This window comes from Microtus ochrogaster, linkage group LG4 (genome assembly GCF_000317375.1).
Source record: "Microtus ochrogaster isolate Prairie Vole_2 linkage group LG4, MicOch1.0, whole genome shotgun sequence".
In the NCBI taxonomy this organism is placed as follows: domain Eukaryota; kingdom Metazoa; phylum Chordata; class Mammalia; order Rodentia; family Cricetidae; genus Microtus; species Microtus ochrogaster.
In genome coordinates, this window is record NC_022030.1 from 21,410,016 (window position 1) to 21,430,976 (window position 20,961).

At 49.0% G+C, this 20,961-nt stretch overlaps 2 protein-coding genes across 2 annotated transcripts in view; one reads left to right on the top strand and one right to left on the bottom strand.

Moving 5' to 3' along the window:
• Positions 1-5,689, top strand: part of Fxyd5 (FXYD domain containing ion transport regulator 5) — a 10,533-nt gene extending 4,844 nt beyond the window's left edge. The window contains exons 6-9 of the mRNA XM_026786298.1: positions 1,175-1,252; positions 2,284-2,313; positions 2,410-2,484; positions 5,375-5,689. Of these exons, the coding sequence (XP_026642099.1) occupies positions 1,175-1,252; positions 2,284-2,313; positions 2,410-2,484; positions 5,375-5,424 (233 nt within the window). The 3' untranslated portion in view covers positions 5,425-5,689. The remainder of the gene's footprint in view (positions 1-1,174; positions 1,253-2,283; positions 2,314-2,409; positions 2,485-5,374) is intronic.
• LOC113457658 (zinc finger protein 420-like) overlaps positions 1-20,961 on the bottom strand; it is a 1,205,902-nt gene that overhangs the window by 194,782 nt on the left and 990,159 nt on the right. The window lies entirely within an intron of this gene.

The following is a 20,961-nucleotide window of genomic DNA, read 5'->3' on the forward strand; positions in this document are numbered from 1 at the left end:
TGTGTTTGAGTGTGTCTGTGCATGTGTGTGCATGTATGTGTGAGGGTGTCTGTGTGAGAGAGAGGGGTTGAGTCCATGTGTGTGTATGAGTGTGTCTGTGCATGAGTGTGTGTGTGAGAGTGTGTCTCTCCGTGTGTGAGTGTGTGTATGAGTGTGTGAGTGTATATGAAGCTGTCCAGAGTTAAAGTTCAATGCCTCTGTGTGGAAGACCTTCTCAGATCCTTGAAAAGCCATTCTGTAGCAGGCAACTCTGCAATAGACAAGCTGCCTGGCTGTCTGTTTCCCTATTTCTGGGCTGGTTGGCACTGAGAAATGGAGTTGTGGGTTTCCTTTGAGTCTTTTTTTTTTCTGTTACAGCAGAATCTTTTCAGTTGCAAAATATCTCTCTTAAAAAAGATGTTATTGGCTCAATTTTGTAAAATCTGAAGATAAAGCATCAGGCACAGCTGGACCAGGAACTGTCAGTGTCTGAATTGCTACCCCTGGGTCTCTGCTGTCAACATTCTCTTTCCTTCTAGGTGGCAAAGATGTCCCATACTTGGGCAGCTAGGAGACACCTAACTCTTTCCCATAAGCCTGGAATTGACTCCTATTGACATGTTGAGATCACATGTCCTTGTTTGACCCAACGGAAGCCTGAAAAGTGGGCCTTCTGATTGGTCAATAATAGCAGGTGCCAGGAGAGCCCCCCCCCCCCCAGCTGAGACTGAGGCAGGAGATGATCTAATCCTCACGTGATGTCAGAACTCGGGAGGCAGAGGTGGAAGAGAGAGCGTGAGGCCAGCATGTTGGACCCTGTCTCCAAATTTTTTAATTAAATTAATATTAAAATGAGAATGCCCTGCTATTTTTAGTCCCAAATCAGAGGGAATGCTCACATTATCTTCAATAAGTATGTCTCCAAGACTGTGGGGACCAAGTCCATAAAATCCTGACTTCTGCGCTTGGGTTATGACTGGCGTTCAAGGAGAGGGGTACGCTTGGGGCTGAGCAGCTGGTCCTGCCTCGGGGTACCGGCAGATGCTTGCTGCCAGAATGTCGATGGGAGGTGCCTGGGCGCCGTCCCCCAGATGCACAGATGTAGCCCCGTTATTACATCCACACCCCTGTCTCTGCTCCTGCGGCCCCTCCTGCCTTGTCTTCTGACCGTTTTTTTTCTGCCTATCACCTGAAGGTACGATGGCACACCCTGAGATGGGGTCTCCAAGCCCAACCAAAGATGAAGTGTGGTACTACTCTTCCGATTCACACGGTTAGTACCTCCTTGTCCTGACCATTAACAGGTGTCCTTTAGTTTCTGCTCTGTGTGGGGAAGTCTGAAGGGCTCATGTCCTGGAGGAGGCTGACAGAGGGCAGGAAGGCGGTGATGTCTGACTGGACAGATGGCAGCATGTGCCTAAACGGCTGAACAAGCCAGGTCACCACCTCAGCGTGTTTGGGTGGCTGCTTTCTGAGCTCTGAATTCTGAAAATTGAAATTCAGGCTGGGTGTAGCTGGGTGGTTCTTCTGGCCGCTAGAGACTGGCTTACACACCTAAGATCACTCGTGGACCAGCAAGGACTCCATTTGGTAGTCCTGATTCTTCCCCTCCTGATCTCCACTTCCTGTCTACCAACCCCCAACGGAAGACATAGAAGCCATATGCCCAGGTCACCCATTCACCTGTGTACTCATCCCAGAGTCATGTGTGTGCCAGGCAGCCGCTAACAAGACAGACAGATATCTCTGCTGTTACTGGGCATGGTGGTGCAGCCCTGTAATCTTTACCTGGAAAGCAGGGAAGAAAGATGACTGCAAGTTTGAGGCCAGCCTGGATTACACAGCAAGTTCCACGACAGCCTGGGCTATATAGCGAGACCCCCCCTTGAAGCTGACACGTTAGTGGGAGAGGACAGCGTATAATAATTGGGGTTCTTATATATCGGGTAAGTTTTCATCTGTTATCAAGAAAAACAGAGTGAAATTGGGGATATGAGAATAGTCGGGAAGCGTCTCATACACAGCACCGAGGAAGGCTTCCTGGTGCAGGAAGTGTCAGAGAAGCCTTGCGGGTGTCTAGGGGAAGGCTGTTCCTATAAAGGACCTAAGGTGTGGGACGGTCTGCTTGGACTCAAGAGCAGGAAGGCCAGCGGATGCCAATAGTGAGGCAGAGTGAGTGGCGAAGGATCATGGGAGCCACATGGCATGTCACAGGGAGGATTTCCACTTTCGTTCTAAGGCCTTAGAGGCTGAGTCTCGGGTGTCCTCGCCCAGCTCTGACTCACATTTGTCTGTTCCCTCTAGCCTCGGATGAGAACAACCCCTTCTACTATGGTAAGTAGCCCCCTACCCCAAAGCGCATACCACTGGAGATAAGGGGAGGAGGGACAAAGACCTCCTGACCTGACACCTCCACTTCTGTCTCCACAGATGATTTCACTCTCAGGAAGCGGGGACTCCTGGTGGCAGCGGTGCTGTTCATCACCGGCATTATCATCCTCACCAGTGAGAGTGGGGCTTGGGCAGAAGGGGGACCTGGACTCGGGGCGGGGTGCTCTGGAGACTGAGGGTCAGGGTCTTAAAACCACCTTGGGCAAGGCTGTGCAAACTCAGGTCCCCCACAGCTGTGACTCAGCTCCTCGCCTGCCATGTGGGAGCTGGCGAGGCACCACAGGGCCGTTCTTCGGGTTGCAATGGGACTGAGTCAGCAGGGGACGCTGTTCCCAGGGCGCTGGTCGCTTCCCCTTACCATCTTAGTCTTTCTTGGCTTTTCATGGTGTCCGGATGAGAGAGGCAAAGGGACACAGAGAAGACACGCAGACTCAGCTGGCGGCTATGTCCACCACATTCTGCTTCACTGCAAGCCAAGGGCCGGCTTCGTTTGGGAGATGAGAAAACAGACTTTACTTTTTTCTTTTTGAACAGGGTCTCACTGTGCTGCCCAGGCTGGCCTCAAACTCACAAACTCGCCTTAACCTCCTGAGGGTTGAGATAGGTGTGTGTGCCACGCAGCTCAGCAGTTTTTGTTTGTTTTTTGAGTCAGGGTCTCATGTAGCCCAGGCTAGCTTTGACTTTTTTACGTAGCAAAAATGGCCTTGAACATCTTTTTTTTTTTAAAGGGGATGTTATTTTTGTTTTCAAATTATGTGTAAACCGGGCGGTGGTAGTGCACGCCTTTAATCCCAGTACTTGGGAGGCAGAGGCAGGCTGATCTCTGTGAGTTCGAGGCCAGCCTGGTCTATATTAGCTACTTTCAGGACAGGCTTGATAGCTACAGTGAAACCCTGTCTCGAAAAACAAAAAACAAACAAAAATTATGTGTATAGGTGTGTGTCTGTGTGCGTGTGTAAATGCCGATGCCCATGGCAGTCGAAAGAGAGTGTTGGATCCCCTAGAGCTGGAGTTGCAGGAGATGTAAGCCTCCCTATATGGGTATGGGTACTGGGAAACAAACTTGGATCCTCTCCCCCAAAAAGCGAAGTGGCTAACGAACTTCTGATCCTCCTGCCTCCACCTCCCAAGTGCTTAGATTATAGGCTCATAGGCACACTTGGTTAATGCCCCACTGGGGATCAAACCCATCACTTGAGTGTGCTGAGCAAGCTTTGTACCACCTAAGCCTCATCCCTGCCCCTCCCCCAGCCCCGCTCCCGCCCCACCCCCTCCCCCGACTTTATTCATCTCTGGAAGCTCTGCTGTGACCAAATACGGGGAGTGATATGTGGTAGTGCTTATTCTACTTTATAACTTAAGAAGGGACCCACGAGGCCTGGGAGCTATCAGTGGGTGAAGTGCTCATGAGAACCTGAATTCAGATGCCCAGCCCCTCCAGGGGAAGCAGCATGTGTCCGTGACACCCCCACCCCTTGCTGAAGAGCAAGAGCCAAGGAGCCTAGCTGAATCAGTGTGTGCCAGGTTCAGCAAAACACTCCGCCTTCAAAGAAAATAAAGTGAGCGTGATGGAGGACTCCAGGTCCACCTCTGGTGGGGGAGGGTGGGTAGCAGAAGAGGTCACGTGACAAGACAGGAAGTGAGAGAACAGGGAGGAGACCACAACTCCTTCTCCTGAGGATTAACTGACAGAGAATAAACCTATATCTTCCTGGGTGCCCATACCCTGCCTCCCAGACCGAGTACTGAGGACCCAGCTCTAAGAGGAGCGTTTGGAGGGACCTACCAAACCACTTGACACTTGGCGCAAGGCCTTGACAAGGCTGGCTTGCTCTGGGGGCTTCAGAGCTTGGTGGAGCTTGGAGGAACCCCTGTCGGTGAAGCAAGAGGTGGGAGTGAAATCAGGTTGTCCTGAGGACCAGGTGACAAAGCCTCCCTGGGTGGAAGGAGCAGCGTCTGCAGAGGTCCAGGGGCAGAACAGAGCTGGGCACTGAGGTAACAGTGAGACGAGGCCATGGTGACCCAGGCAGGGAGGGCAGGACAGGAGGCCAGAGGCAGGTGGGCTGCTGTATTCCCATGTGCCTGGGGCTTCTTAAAATCGCTACCCCATGCCCAGCTGACTCTGATCCAGGTCCCAGCCTCTCTCCTGTTCTTTGAACTCTGCCTTTCCACTCCCGCCTGCATTTATTTACTTCAGTGTGTGTGTGTGTGTGTGTGTGTGTGTGTGTGTGTGTGTGTGTGTGTGTAGTACACATATAGAGATCAGAGGGCAACTTTCCACTCCCGCCTGCATTTATTTACTTCAGTGTGTGTGTGTGTGTGTGTGTGTGTGTGTGTGTGTGTGTGTGTAGTATACATATAGAGATCAGAGGGCAACTTTCACAAGTTAGTTTTCTCTCTTTTTCTCTCTCTTAAAATGAAGATTAATCAGGTGGTGGCACACTCCTTTAATCCCAGCACTCGGGAGGCACAGGCAGGTGAATCTCTGAGTTTGAGGCCAGCCTGGTCTACAGAGTGAATTCCAGGACAGCCAGGGCTACAGAGGAAAAACCTATCTAAAAACAAAACAAACAAAAAACTACAAAGTTTTTTTTTTGTGTATATGGGCATTTTGTCTGTATGTATGTCTGCACACCAGAAGAGGGCATCGGATCCCAGGGGACCACAGGTATTGATGGTTGTGAGCCTTCATGTGGGTGCTAGGAATTGAACTCAGGACGTCCGGAAGAGCAGCCTGTGCTCTTGAGCGCTGAGCCGTCTCCTCCGCCTCTGGTTTTCTCTTCCTGCCACATAGGTTCCAGGAATAGAACTCAGGCCAGTTGGCTCAGCAGCAAGCACCTTTACTGGCTGAGCCAGCTCACCGGCCCCCTTCTCATGTTTATGAAGTGGACTGGGAACTTCCTGAGGGCCAAGACTGGCCTACCTGTCCCCCAGGTGCTTCCCAGAGTGCATGCGATAATCAATAGCTTCCAGCTCATGGGAGAACTGGTCCCTTTTCTTCCAGGTGGGAAGTGTAGACAGTTGTCCCGAGTATGCCTGAATCGCCACAGGTGAGTGGGGACTGACACCCCGATGGGCAGCCCAGCTGGAGCCTCCATGCCACAGCAGCTCACCACCCCCTGCCGCCTCCCTCTGCCCCAAGAGCCTACAGAGTGGCCAACACAAAATGATTCTCCAAAGAAGAGGCCACTGGAGGGAGCCAGGCCTTAGACTGGTGGCTTCCCCCCTCTGAGGGTGCCTGGCTCCCCAGGCATGCCTTGTCCTGCCCTGCCCAGCCCCCTATCTAATCTGTTCAGATAAATCCAAGTGGTTTTTCTTCCATGGTCTCTGTCTTCTGTGAGTTTGTAACACAGACATGGGAGGAAGAGTCTGGCCTGGGCTCGGAGTCCTTGGGTGTAGGCAAGGGTGCCATACGCTCCACAGGGAAGGCCTGGTGTGTGCAGGGAAGGAGGATATGGCCAGGGTCCTTGGGGGTAAGGCAGGACCCTGGTCCAGCCCACTTTCAGAACTTGGGTTAGAACCAGCAAACCTGGGTATCAGTCAGAGCACAAATAAGGATGAACTGGGGAGCCCTGTCCCTCTGCCCCTCAGGATACCTCATGCATAAGTATGCTGCACCCCCAAGCTTTGTCTCCTACCACATGAGGGGCCTCAGGACATTGTTTAGGCCATGCCCACCAGGGAGGCTGTGGGGCTGTCGGCTAGGCTCTGAGCAGAGGGTAGGAGCAAACAGAGTGGAGGAGTGGGCTCTGGCAGACATTTCCTGGGGATCCTTGGACTCTACCTCATGAGGAGCACTCTGTCAAAACCAGCCAGGCTGGTCCTTTCAGGCTCACGGTGTTGTGGGGGCTGGTAAGAGTTCAGGGTTATGATCAGGGTCACACCATGGTCAAAAGACCAGGTTCCAGGCAGGGGTTTGCGAAATCATTCCAGCAGGCCCTGAGCTACGTGACAATAAGAAGAAATGAAGTCACAAGAAAAGAACATCTTAGGCTGGCTGTGCAAATGAGCTAGATGCCCACCCAGTATGGCCAGATGTTCCAATCTGAACCCCAGTACCCCATAAAACCAGTTATAGTGAAGCATACCTGGAATCAGCACTTTGAAGGTGCACCAGGAAGGTCAGAAGTTTAATGCCCTTGGCCGCATATCTCAAGTTCAAGTCTAGCCTGGGCTACATGAACCCCTGTCTTAAAAATAACTAATTAGGCTGAGTGTCAGTGGTGTACACCTGTAATCCCAGAGCTGGGGGGGGGGACAGAGGCAAGAGAATCTCTGTGAGTTCAAATTCAACCTGGTCTGCAGAGCAAGTTCTAGGCTAGCTAGAGCTACATAGTGAGACCCTGTCTCAAAGACAGGCAAAAACAAATAAACAAAACTAAATAAATATAAGAGAAAACGCCAGAGTGTTTCATATAATAAATCACACTGGCTAGATGGCCCAGTAGGGGAGAGAGTGCTTGCAGGACCTGTATTTGGATCCTCAGCACCCACATAAGAAGCCATGTGTGAGCCTGGCATGGTGGCACTCGCCTTTAATCCCATCACTGGAGATTCAGAGGCAGGCAGATCTCTGTGAGTGTGAGAACAACTGGTCTAGAGCGAGTTTTAAGACAGCCAGGGTTACACAGAGAAACCCTATTTTTGAAAAACAAACAAACAAAAAAGTCAGTTGTGGCAGCTCACACCTGTAGGCCCAACACTGGGGAGGAGGTGGAAGCTAGTCTACAGGAGGCAGGGAGGAAGCCCAGGTTCAGTAAGAGGATCCCGTCTCAAAAAATAAGATGAAGGGGCTGGGAAGGTGGCTCAGTCTTTAAGAGTACATACTGATTTCTGGCACCAGTTCTGGAGGCTCACAACTGGTTGTAACACTAGCTGCTAGAGAATTTGACCCCTCTTCTGGCCTCTGTAGTCCCTGCACACACACACACACACACACACACACACACACACACACACACACACACCTGAAATAAAAAGGGTTGGTGATCTGGTTCATCAGTTAAGAACAGTTAGAACATGGAATCCTTTTGCAGAGGATTCCAGTTTGATTCCAAGAAGTCCATGTTGGGTGTCTCCATCTCTAACCCGAGCTCCAGGAGGATGAGATGCCTCTGGTCTCCATGGACACCAACCTAGAGAGGCTCTGGGTGTATGGAGGGGCTATGTACAGAGACTACATCATTCATATAAGGGACCTGAACACCCATGGGTTTCGGTGTTCTGGGGCATTCCTGAAGACAGGGGGAGATAGATGGTCTCTGTCTGAAGAGAGGGGGCTGCAAACTCATTACTGACACCGACCACCTTATCAGAGCAGGAGCAACTGCTGGGAGCTATTGAAGCGGCCTTAGAGGACTCAGAGAGTGACCTGTCAGTGTAAACAGATCTTATTCACATCTCAGGAGAAAAGCAAGCAAAATCTACCAATCAGCAAATCTCTCTCTCTCTCTCTCTCTCTCTCTCTCTCTCTCTCTCTCTCTCTCTCTCACACACACACACAATCAAATCATCTGAAAATGTTACTATTTTATTCTTTTTAAGGAGGGTCTCTCTGTAGCCCAGGCTGGCCTTTTGTGGCCATCCTGTTTCCACCTCCTGAGTGATAACAGACATGTACTTCAGCCACTTACCACACTCAGTTTCATATGGTGGTGCGAGGGATTGAACCCAGGGTCCCCCAAGTGCTTAGCAATCACTTTACCGACTCAGCCCTACTTTTCATTGTTAGTATTGTTCTCTCTTCTTAAAGATCTGAGACAGACTCATTACTTAGCCCAGGCATTTTATTTTATTTTTGAGACAGAGTCTCAAAATGTAGCCCTGCCTATCCTATAACTCACTATGTAGATCAGGATGGCCTTGAACTCACAAATGTCCTTCCACATGCTTCTGCTTCCCAAGTACTGGGATTAAAGGTGTGCGCCACTATCAACAACTGTGGGTCACTTCTTAAAAAACATTGCACAGCCCTGGGGAAGAAGCAAAAAGACTGTGGCAGGGAGGGAAAGTGCCCTTTAGAATAGGAGAAATAGCTGTGTCTTTGCCCCTGGCTGGGCAGTCACACCAGAATACAGATGCTCTAGGATGTCCCTAGGGTGTTCTTTCCCAAACATGGCATCCTCCAGCCTTTGCCACATCTTCCTCCACCTGTACAACACACTACTTTCATGTAAGGACCAACTTCTTCTTCTTTTTTTTTTTTATTAAGGATTTCTGCCTCCTCCCCGCCACCGCCTCCCATTTCCCTCTCCCTCCCCCGATCAAGTCCCTCTCCCTCATCAGCTTGAAGAGCAGTCAGGGTTCCCTGACCTGTGGGAAGTCCAAGGACAGCCCACCTCCATCCAGGTCTAGTAAGGTGAACATCCAAACTGCCTAGGCTCCCCCAAAGCCAGTACGTGCAGTAGGATCAGAAACCCATTGCCATTGTTCTTGAGTTCTCAGTAGTCCTCATTGTCCTCTATGTTCAGCAAGTCCGGTTTTATCCCATGCTTTTTTCAGACCCAGGCCAGCTGGCCTTGGTGAATTCTGAATAGAACATCCTCATTGTCTCAGTGTATGGGTGCACCCCTCGCGGTCCTGAGTTCCTTGCTCATGCTCCCTCTCCTTTTGGACCTGATTTGGACCTTGAGATTTTAGTCCGGTGCTCCAATGTGGGTCACTGTCTCTGTCTCCTTTCATCACCTGATGAAGGTTAATATTCAGGAGGATGCCTATATGTTTAGGACCAACTTCTTTTAACTTAATAAATTTACTCTAAAAGCCAGTCCTGTGGGAAGCCGATACTATTCGATATAAATAGAAGATAGCCATTATGATAACTGCAGTGAAAACACATGGGGACGAAGTATTTTATTGCCTTTGAGCTGAGTATCAAGTTGCTGACCAAGGGCTCTGAGCCAGTGCCATTCTTCTCTGTTGGATGAGGACCATCAAATATCAGGGGCATGATTGTCACCCTGACCCCTAAAGGGACAGCAGAGTTTTGGAGGTTCAAGAACACCCACACTTCTGACACCAGTTACAAGTTTGAAGGCGCCTGAGGTGACTCTTGGTTCTGTGGTTTGGATCTGAAGTGTCACTCGAAAAAGCTCATACTGCTGAGAGGTAATGGACCACGAGGGTGGCGACGTCACTGATGGGCTAGCCCATTGGTGTACGCAGGGCTGGATGGGGCTGTTAGGAGGTGGGGTCTAATTGGAGAAAGCAGATAACTGAGGATGTGGCTTGCCTTTGGATCCTCCCTGTTACTCTCCATATCCTGACCGCAGAGATATGAGCAGCTTTGTACTGGGTTTTCCATGGTGTTCTGCCTTGCCACAGAGCCACAGCTGCGAGGGTGCGGATGCTGGGTTGAACCCTCTGAAATTGTGAGTCAAAAATCAATCTTTCTCTCATGAGTTGCTACCCTTGGGTAGTTTGTTCCAGTAACAGAATGCTGACCTTCTTTGGTCCGATCATCCCCCAGAAGGACTCACTAAACCCACTGGGTGCTGTGAGTGTCGTGGTCACAGTGGTTTTTATATTAATTTTACATGGGTGGGTATTTTGCCTGCATATATGCCTGTGCATCACATGCGTGCCATGTCCCCAGAGGCCAGAAGAGAGCATCAGATCTCCTGGTATGGAGATTGTGAGTCACCACGTGGGATTTCAGCCTGGTCCTCTGGAAGAGCAGCCAGCGCTTTTAACCTCTGAGTCATCGCTTCTTACAGCAAAGAAGAAACCTCTTAAAACCCACTAGAGAGACAGAGTCCTGGGGGAGACTCCAGTGGTCCACGTACAATGCTTCTGAATGGCCTGCCTCCCTGGTATGGTTATCTGTGGACAGTGCTAACTTCTTCAAGCAACAGAATGCGACAGGAAACATGGAATTTTGCCAGCTGTCTTGGTCCCAATATCAAATGTCTCCCACAGGATCGTTCTTGTCTAGCCAGTGGTGTCCTAACTTTGGATGGCTCCAGAAGCACGGGGCCACACTGGAGGAAGTTGGTTCCAGGGGCAGGTGTACCTTTAAAGGTTCTAGGATATGTAAATGTGCTCTCTCGTCCCTCCCTGATGTCTCTGCTTCCTGGCTACCGTGAAGTGAACAGCCTCTTGTGCATGCTGTCACCATCAGAATGTCAACTGACCATAGACTGAACATTCTGAAATCATGATCCCAAATCATCCTTCTTGCATTCTTGATTTTGCAACAGAACAAACTAACGAACCAGGGATACCCACTGTTGTCCTGGTATCTGAGTTTTTTTACTGGGGATGCCTTATCCTTGATGGTCTGATATCATCACCATAGGTGATATTAGCTTCCAGTTGCCAAGGAGCTGGCACTGAGACTTTGTGACACTCACCACAAATCACACTGTTATACACCTTCTAGTATGACCAGAAACATGGACATTCTTTCTTTTCTCCAGACAGAGTTTTTCTGTATAGACCAGGCTGGCCTTGAACTCACAGAGACCCACCTGCCTCTGCCTCCTGAGGACTGGGATTAGAGGTGTGGGCCACCATGCCCAGCTGACATGGACATTCTTAACATAGAGTTTTTCAGGGGCTGAGAGATGGTTGTCCAGCTGCCAAGAGCAACACGAGGGGCTTATTCCTTATAACACACATGCTTAGAGTAACCTTTGTTATAGGGAAATAACAGAAACAGAACCCGCAAATGTTGGGTGTGGTAGTGCACACCTTTAATCCCAGCACTCAGGAGGCAGAGGCAGTTGTATCTCTGTGAGTTCGAGGCCAGCCTGGTCTAGATAATGAGTTTCAGGATAGCCAGGGATATGTAGTGATACTCTTGTCTCAAATAAAAACAAAACAAAAACCCTCTTCAGAATATTAGTTATATTCACTGTCAGTGTGTATTATGTCTGTAGGTCTGGAATGATTGCAAAAGATATGTTGGGACCTAAAAAATAAAACAGTGGTCACTTTGCTTTTCTTTTTCTTTTTTCTTTTTTTTTTAAGACGGGGTCTCATGTAGCCACTCCAACCTTGATGCAACTACTGAAAGCTGTATCCTTGAAGCTGCCCGCTTGACTTGTAGGCCGCTCCAGCCATTGGAGGAAACCCTTCTCCAGCTCTTCTTATAGGCATTCTAACCTTGGGGAGGGACCCTGTGAATCTGGTAAGTTTTTAGGAGCTTCCTGAGCCTTCTGAGTTGCTTTTGTTTCTGAACACTCAAGTGCTTCCCTGTAAAAGATGATATTTCAGGACAGGGAAACTAACAAAGAAACAGGGTGTGTTACTGTCTGTGTTGGCTAGAAGAGATGTAAGTGTACATTTAAAATTCTTAGTTTTTTTTCTGTAGATGATGTATCCCCATGCAAGCCACAGTACAACGTCAGTTCTCTGGGTGGGGACAATTCCCAGACACTGGCTTGCAGACATAATGGGGGTTCTGAAGGTGACCTGTGTACTCCAGCATTTGGTGAAGAGAAGATTTTTTTTAGTGGGTTGGTTTGGTTGAGTCCTGGGAATCACTGCAGCTTGGCACCACTCCCACTGTCCTCCCCAGAGACCTTGTCAATCTCCAGTTTCCACTAATAGGTCAGACAATTCTTGCTCTGATAACCACGAAATCATCTCACAATATTGATGACTTATACTCAAGGCTGGTTTCCCACACACCTTGCCTGTTCATCATGGGCAGCCTGGAGCTGAGAGGATGGAACCAGAGCTGAGAGGATCATCACTATTAGAGACGTTTGTGATTGTGATGGAGAAAAGCAAGAACAAGGAGACAGCCTCCACCAAGAAGAGAGATGCCTCATTTCCTCTCACCCTTTCAGTGGCCACAAGTCATGGGCCACATGCAAGTTCAATATTTGTTAGGCTGATCCAAAGATGGAGTCACCTAAGACTGTGAACGCAGTTTTCCCGTGCTGGCAGCTGTTCTCAAATGACCTCTTCAGAGTCTTAATATCAATTATAAATGTTCGGCCAATAGCTCAGGCTTATTACTAACTAGCTCTCACAAATTAACCCATATTTCTTATCTATGCTTTGCCATGTTGCTTGGTACCTTTTCTCAGTATGGCATGCCCATCTTGCTTCTCTCTCTCTGCATCTTCTGGTGACTCCAGACTCTGCCCTTGCTACCAGCGTTCTCAGTTTGGCTCTCCTGCCTACCCTTATCCTGTTCCACTATTGGCCAGTCAGCTTCTTTATTAACCAATGAGAGTGATACATATTCACAGTGTACAGAAAGATTACTCCACAGCATAAGACACTAACATGGTGGCCTGTGAGGGACCCAGTCCCGTCAGGGAATGGAAGTTGAATGTTCTGTACATCTCAGAAGTGTGCTGACCCCTTATCTCAGGAGAACAGCTTGACCACAGCCTCCTGCTACCTAATGGCCAGAGGTCCTGGGAAGTTATACTTACAGTGGTTGTTGTCGTTTCCATCACATTCGGGGTCCCAGCGCCATCAGCATTCAGGCAAAAAGCTTAGTCACCCTAGGTGCTAGCATTTCCAGGGTCCCACGGCTGCGCATGCACCATTAGCATTCAGGCAAACAGCCTAGTCAGCCTTGGGTCTTAAGTCCTGAGTAATCTATGCACATGTGCAATGTGGCCACATAATCCATACATGTGCAAGCCCCTATAGGCATGCATTGAACTCCCTCTAAAAAGCAGACATGCCCGTCCCACGCTCTCTTCTGCCACGTTTCCTTCAGACAGGCCTGTGCACCCCCTCTTTCCTTCCTCTTTGTTAATGCCAACTCCTAAGGTGGGTCTCATTGTATATCTTGTGGTTCGTTCTCACGCAGGGTACTACCAGCAATCCCTTTTGTCTGTCCTTTTTCTTGATGCTCTCCCTCACTCTCCCACAGTCTAAACCATCCGATAAACCCCAAATTCCCTCTTTTTGGCAGGACTGCTCTCCCTTTTCTTGGCGCACCCTGGCAATTCATACTGGAAATAAAAATGTCTTTTGGCCTCAGTGTGGCTCTAACGGCTGGTTCTCTTGTTAAGACTCATGATATTAGCTACGTTCTCTTGGTTATGATAAAAAAAAAAAAAGTCCTGACAGAAGTGACTTCAGGGGGCTTTATTGGGGTTCATGGTTTCAGAGGATCTCTGCCCACATGGTGGGTCAGTATGGCAGTGTGGCTCGGTCTGTGCAGTAAGTGTTCACAGGGAGGTGATGCAGAAAGCAGCTGCAGAAAAAGCGGCCAGGCTAGAATTGTTGAGGGTGTGTGTGTGTGTGTGCACGCATGCGTGCATGTGTGTGCATGCGTGTGTGTGTGTGTATGCGTGTGTGTGTATGCGTGTGTGTGTGTGTGAGCGTGTGTGTGTGTTGCTGGGAATGGACCTCAGGCCTTGCAGGTGCTGGGCAAGAGCTCCGCTGCTCAGCCCCTCACCGGGGGACCCGAGGCAAATGTTCCACGGGCTATAATCCTCCAAGTCCTGCCTCTAGTGACCTACTTCTGCCAGCCAGGCTCTACCTTCTAAAAGTTCCAAAGTCTCCCAGAATAGCCCCACCACCATTTCAAATGGTGAGCCTGTGGGGACATCTCATCTCAGGTTTAAACCATAAGAGCAGGGAAATAGAACTCTCTTGTATAGAGAAAAACAGACCTTGATGGACAGTAGTACAGCTTACCGTAAGAGAAGCTAGCCATGTTGTGGGAGAACTCTTCAGGCAGAAATAACAGTGACTTAGAGAGGCCCCATATTTCTCCGTCACACCATATAACTAAAGTATGGTGTGCAGGTCTGCAGAAACATGTTTGTTCGTTCTCTCTCTCCCTCCCTCCCTTCCTCCCTCCCTCCCTTCCTCCCTTCCTCCCTCCCTCCTTCTCCTTCTCTTTCCATGCATATGTTCATCTGTATGTGTAAAAAATGGGGGCTACCCTTTTATTAAATGCAAAAGGAAAAGGTAACTCAACACTGTGAGCTCTTGGGACCTTCAGGGCTCAGCCACAGGGAATCTCCAACTTGGAAAACCTCCAGAAATCTTTCCTGGGCTCCCAAGAGGGTGCTCACCAGCTACCTGAATGCTTCTGGATATAAGACACCTCTATGTCTGTCGCCCTGTGGTCTGTCCTCCTATTCCACTCTGAGATGAGGCGTGTTGAATGGGACAGATGCCAAAAGTTAATGGAATTGCTCTTGTCATTCAGCCAACCTCCTGCACAGAGCTGTCAAGACTTTTGCTTTGGAAGAATCGAGGTCAAATCGCATTAGCTGGAGATAATCCGTTTAAAGGGAAAGGTAGCTCTTGACACTGTGGGCTCTGGGGGCTTTCAGGACTCAGGTACAAGAGCCTTGATGTCGCAGTGGGGTATGTATGTGTGCACCTCCCATGCCCACTTGGGTGCAGGGTTCTGCAGGCTAACGAGAGGATGGCTCTGGCTCTCAGGGATGGGAGATAGGTTAAACAGGATTGGAAGCAGTGTAAGCTGGGTGTGGTGGCTCACACCTAGGCTGGGAGACAGCTCAGTTGGGGAAGTGCTTACCACACAAGTGTGAGCACAGGCGTTCAAAACCCAGAACCCACAAGAAAAATATGGGTGTGGTGGTGGTGTGTTTGCAAACCCTGTACCAGACAGGTCGGGGATAGAGACTCCTGGGGCTCCTGGCCAGCCAGCCCAGCTAAAATGGTGAATTCCAGGTTCAGCGAGAGACCCTCTTTAAAAGAAAAAAATGAGAGCCATAGAGTTAGATATCCAAAGCTTACCTCTGGCCACCATTGGCACATGTGTGTGTGTGTGGGGGGGTTGACTGATGTGTTCCATATGCCTGGGCATGTGAATACTGGTCCCCAAGTATTGATGGCCCTGTTTGGGGAGATCGAGGAGGTGTGGCCTTGTTGGAGGAAGTACGTGATTGGAGGGCTTTGATATGTCAAAAGCCACACATCATTTCAAGTTGCTCTCTCAGCTTCCTGCTGGGGGTGGGGTTAAGATGTGAACTCTCAGCTTGCCTGGGGCCATGCTTCCCAGTCGTCATGGTGATGGACTCTAACCCTCTGGAACTGTAAGCCCAAATAAACCAAGTTGCCTTGGTGTTGTTTCATCACAGCAATAGAGAAGTAGTAAAAACACAGGCATACATACACATGCACACACCACACACATACACACATACATACATACATGACTACTCCATGATACGGTTAAGGGGAAGATTTTCACATCACAACACAGTGTAAAACAAAACAAAAATGGGTAGATGGTACTTGAAAAATAAAACAAAACTGCCCTCTGACCTTCATCGCACACTCATACACTTGTATACCTACGTGTGTGTGTATACACATACGTACACATCCCCAAAATCAGTCAAGCAAGCAAATGAAACCAATCTGAGACAGCTTTGCAGTGTTAACTCGGCTATTTTAACTACATTCCCCATAATTCCCTTCATCTTGCCTTTTTAAAACTACAGTCCCCAGAGTTCCCTCCACCCACATGGTGTTCTTTCCCTTGCTCCTCCTTCAGCCTCTCCAATTCTGAGTGTAACTTTTGTGCTGGGCCTTCTGATTAGGGACCTGGGCTTCAGCAAGGCACTCACACTGTATCAGTGTCGTAGGCCAGGGGCCCAACCGTGGCTCCAGACAAGTAAGGTCTGGCTTCTGACTCTGAAAACCAGCCAGGAATACGTAATGAATGGTCCAGGGGGAATACAAGAGTGTTCACCGGCACAGGTGTCCTCAGAAGCCTGACAAGAGTCTTGCAGTTACAAGGTTACATAGTGTGCCTGATCACTGTGTGAGGTTGGTCAGACGTGGCCTTTTCAACGTAAGAATGTCGTCACTGCCTGGGGGGATTTTGACTCCAGTCACTGACCGTGGACCCACCAGACCCGTTGCTCAGAAGGGAACGTCTGAGAAACAGAAGTCTCCTCTGATGCTAACCACAGCTGGTGCATTAGCAGACCTGTTTCAACAGCCCGAGGTAGAAGGCAGGACAAACTCACCCAAATGATGGGTTCTGTTCGTCCTGCTGGCTCCAGCCTGCCCTCTGGGGTCTAGGTCATTTTTCACTGTCCTTGACCCCACCTCCACGTACCTGCCCCCAATCTGCCCCTGGCCTTTGACTTCCAGCATGTAGGCCCAGGGACCATGGCCTTTAAGAGAGCCTCACTAGCTTCAGCCCCTGTTCAAGGCTGAATTGTGTGTATGTGTGTATAGAGTGTGTATATACACATGTGTATATATGTGTATATCCATGTGTACAATGTGTATATTTGTATACTGTGTATTTATGAGTATGTGTGTATAATGTGTATAATGCATATATGTGGGGGTCTGTGCGTATAATATATATACATATATATACCTGTGTATATATGTGTGTATATGTATATACACTTGTATATATGTGTATGTGTGTACATAAATGTGTGTGTATGTGTGTATGTGTCTGTATAGTGTGTGTGTGTGTGTGTGTGTGTGTGTGTGTGTGAGCGAGCTGAGATTAAGCTTTGCTGACACAGAAGTTGGTATTGAGAGTGGCTCAGAAGAACAGAATTTTACTGGGGGTGGAGCTCAGTGCTAGAATGTGTGCCTAACATGCATTTCTGGGTTCCATCTCCAGCATCACCAGAGGAAGAGGAGGAGGAAGAGAAAAGAGGAGGAGAAGGAGACACTCCGAAATGAGTTTTGGGTTTTCTGGAATAGTTCTCTGACCTAATTAGATCTAAAGGCTTTCGTTCATTACCGTTGCCAGTGAGAATGGGCACGGCGATAACCCATGGCATGAGTGTGGCTAACTGTTCCTCAGTTGCCAGCAGCTTCCTCTATCAGGTTCTTGTAGACCACAATGCTTTGTGTGACAAATTATTATTTTTTTTTGGTACCAAAATTCTTTTTTTTTTTTTTTTTGGTTTTTTCGAGACAGGGTTTCTCTGTGGCTTTGGAGCCTGTCCTGGAACTCGCTCTGTAGACCAGGCTGGTCTCGAACTCACAGAGATCCGCCTGCCTCTGCCTCCCGAGTGCTGGGATTAAAGGCATGCGCCACCATCTCCCGGCCCAAAATTCTTTATTTAAAGAAATGGTACAAATTAAAGAACTTAAGCGGATGTTTTGGTGCGACTTATAGAAAAGATAAAGGCAGACCGACATGCACGCACTGCCTCAGTGGCCAGAAAAGTCCCTTGTGGCTCTGGAAAAGTCATCTTAGCTCTCATTACTGTATCCCAGGGTGTGCTTGTCAAAAAATACTCCGCCATACCAGCTTCAGGGACTCCCATCTTAATTTCACCTGCTCATTCAGGTAACGTGGTGTGACAGAATTTTTGCCCCCACAGAAGACTGCAGCAGGAATAAGGACGGTGTCTGGGGGCCGCTTTATCACGTCTCACTGCATGGAAGAGTCGTGGGATGAAAATGCTGAGCTCAGAGCACTAAGGTTCCTGCTCAAGTTCTCCCATCCAAACACTACGCAGGCCCAAGCCTGCTTAGCTTTAGGGACCACATAAGGTCAGGATCGTTTGCCCAGATGCCCAGCTCAGGAGCTCCCCGCAGACTCTCTGCAGGAATTGTGCTCCCCAGAGGCACGTGACTCTGGGTTTCTATGGCTGTTTGTGTAAGAACGGCCCCATAGGCTCATATATTTGAATCCTTAGTCACCAGGGAGTGGAACCCTTTGATGGAATTAGAAGGATTAAGCTTGGCTGACATAGAACCTGTACACATCAAGAGGTGTGGCCTTGTTGGAGGAAGTGTGCCGCTGTTGTGGGCTTTGAGGTTTCAAAAGCCCTTGCCAGGCTCAGTCTTTCTCTCTGCTTATGGATCCGGATGTACCAGCTACTGTTCCAGCACCGTGCTTGCTACCATGATAGCAAATGACTGACCCTCTGAAACTGCAAGCAAGCCCCAATTAAATGCTTCCTTTTATGAGTGGCCATGGTTATGGTCTCTTCACAGCGATAGAATGCTGACTAAGACAGTTCTGAAAAGAAGATGCCAAGTCCGATTTTGAGGATAATTCACTTACAGCAAAACCTGAATGTCCAAGCTTGCTATGGTGTTTGTTAAAAATCTGGGCAGGGGTTGGGAGGAAATGTGACCCTGCTTGAAGACGTAGGGACATGTGAGCAGGCTCCATCATACCTGGTGCCTTGCTGAGCCACTGTATTATTGCTGTGAAGAGACACCATGCCAGAGGCAACTTAGAAAAGAAAAGCATTTAACTGGGGCTTGCTTACAGTTTCAAGGGTCAGTCCATTATCATCATGGTGACAGGAAGACAGGCAGGCATGGTACTGGAGCAGTTGCTAAGAGCTCACATCCTGAACTGAAAATATTGAAAGCAGAGAGGAGAGAGGGTAAAGAGGAGCAGGGCAGTGGAGGAAGGATTGGGCCTAGCATCAAAGTGGCTAGTTACTGGGTCACTAGTATCTCTTGAAGCTTTTTGAAACCTCAAAGCTCACCTCCAGTGACATACCTCCTCCACAAGGCCACACCTTCTGATCCTTACCAAACAATTCCACCAACTAGGGATCAAGCATGCAAACATCAAAGCCTAGGGGGCCACTTTCATCCAAACCACCACACCCAGGGACCACAAACCCCTAGATCCTATCACCATTTATTTATTTATTTATTTATTTATTTATTTATTTATTTGGCAGTAGAAACCTTTTCCTCTCTCTATGCATGTGTGTTGTCCATTGCCTGGAGCTGCCAGCATGGCTTCCTGAGGTACTTGCCTTGTGGGGTGCAGTTACTTCTGGGGACCTCCCCCTACTCCCTCCTCATCTTAAGCCTGCTACCAGACGCCAGGTTCAGCTGAACTCAAAGACTGAGGAAGACTGGAATGCATGACAGTGACTGTGTTAGGCTGTGTTAGATTCCTTATCCACACACACCAGAATGGCTAAGGGGGCAGTTTTCACTGTGGGGCTCAGACATAAATGTGGGAAGATGAGTCATAGGTGAACTGGTAAACTCTGAAGTGGTTCTTGTAGACCGTTCTGACAAAATGACAACCATTGAACTGGAATTTCTGTGTTCGGTGGTGGTGGTGAGGTGTATATGCATGTGTCTTCGTGAATATGGAGGCCAGAGGTCAACACCGGATGCCATTCCTCAGGAGCTGTCACCTTTTGTTGCTGTTGGTGCTGTTTTGTTTGTTTGTTTGTTTGTTTTATGGCCAGTTGTGGAGGTGTAGATCTTTAATTCCAGCACTGGGAAGACAGAGGCAGGAGGATCTCTGTAAGTTTGAGGCCAGCCTAGTCTGCAAAGTACATTCCAGGCCAGCCAGGACTACATAGTGAAACCCTGTGTCTTGGGGTTTCTATTGCTGTGAAGAGACACCATGACCACAACAACTCTTACAAAGGAAAACATTTAACTGGGGCTGGCTTATAGCTCAGAGGTTTAGTCCATTATCATCATGGCAGGAAGCGAGGCAGCATGTAGGCAGACATGGTGCTGGAGTGGTAGCTGAGAGTTTCACGTCTGGGCTGGCAGACAGAAGAAAGAGGAAGTGACACTGGGCCTGGCTGGAGTATCTGAAACCTGAAAGCCAACCCTTGGTGACACACTTTCTCCAACAAGGCCACACTTCCTAGTAGTGCTACTCCTTATGAGCCTGTGAGGGCCATTTTCATTTATGTGTGTGTGTGTGTCTGTCTGTCTGTCTGTCTGTCTGTCTGTCTGTCTGTCGTGTGTCTGTCCTCTGTGGAGCTGGTGCTCTCTTTCCACCTTCACACTAGCTCTGGAGGTCAAACTCTCATCATGAGGCTTACTTACCCACCAAGCCATTTCTCCAGCCACTCGAAGTGAGAATATTTTTAAATGCAAAAAGCATGATAGGAGTCTGAGAAGCCGGAGGTGCCAGTGGGTCTCTACTTAGTTATAGGAGTCAGGATTTCACTGTAGCCCTGGCTGTCCTGGAACTCACTGTGTAGACCAGGATGGCCTTGAACTCACAGATCTACCAGCCTCTGCTTCCTGAGTGCTGAGACTAAAGGCGTGCCAGGCTGTGTGGTGCTGCATCACAGAGACAGGTGATCAAGGTTCCTACAGTGGGTAGTGAAGCCAAAATAGCAACAAGGGAACTCTGACTCACAGATGCTCTTGGCATTCGTGGGCTTATAAGGAATTCCTAGAAAGGAAACATGCATGAGTTTACTGAATCTCACTTCATCTGAGTGGGCGGGTTCAGGTCTAGAGTCTTGGAATACGACCCAAACAGCCGAATCAGAATCAGAGCCTTCAATCATTTTCCACAGTTGGATCTGTGCCTGAAGGAGGGGCTGGGTACCTGCATGGAAGGAATTTGGTATGCTGCCAAAATGTCATGCTGTTCATCTCCTCTCACATGCTCCTTCTCTGGAGAGAGCTGCAGGCATTCAGAGCGGGGCTATGCAGTCGAGAGAGGGAAGTGATTCTGCTTTCCAAAGATGGCTGGACTCAGGGTCTGAATGCCTGATTCCCAGAGAGTCGAGTGTCACTGTGCTCTGCCAGTGGGGGCTCTAGGGAGCAGTGCAGGGTGCTTAGGGAAAGCCTGTCTTACAGAGGACCTAAGGGGCCCCTGAATCTACTCTGTGGTAATCAACACACACACACACATACAGAGAGAGAGAAAGAGAGAGAGAGAGAGAGAGAGAGAGAGAGAGAGAGAGAGAG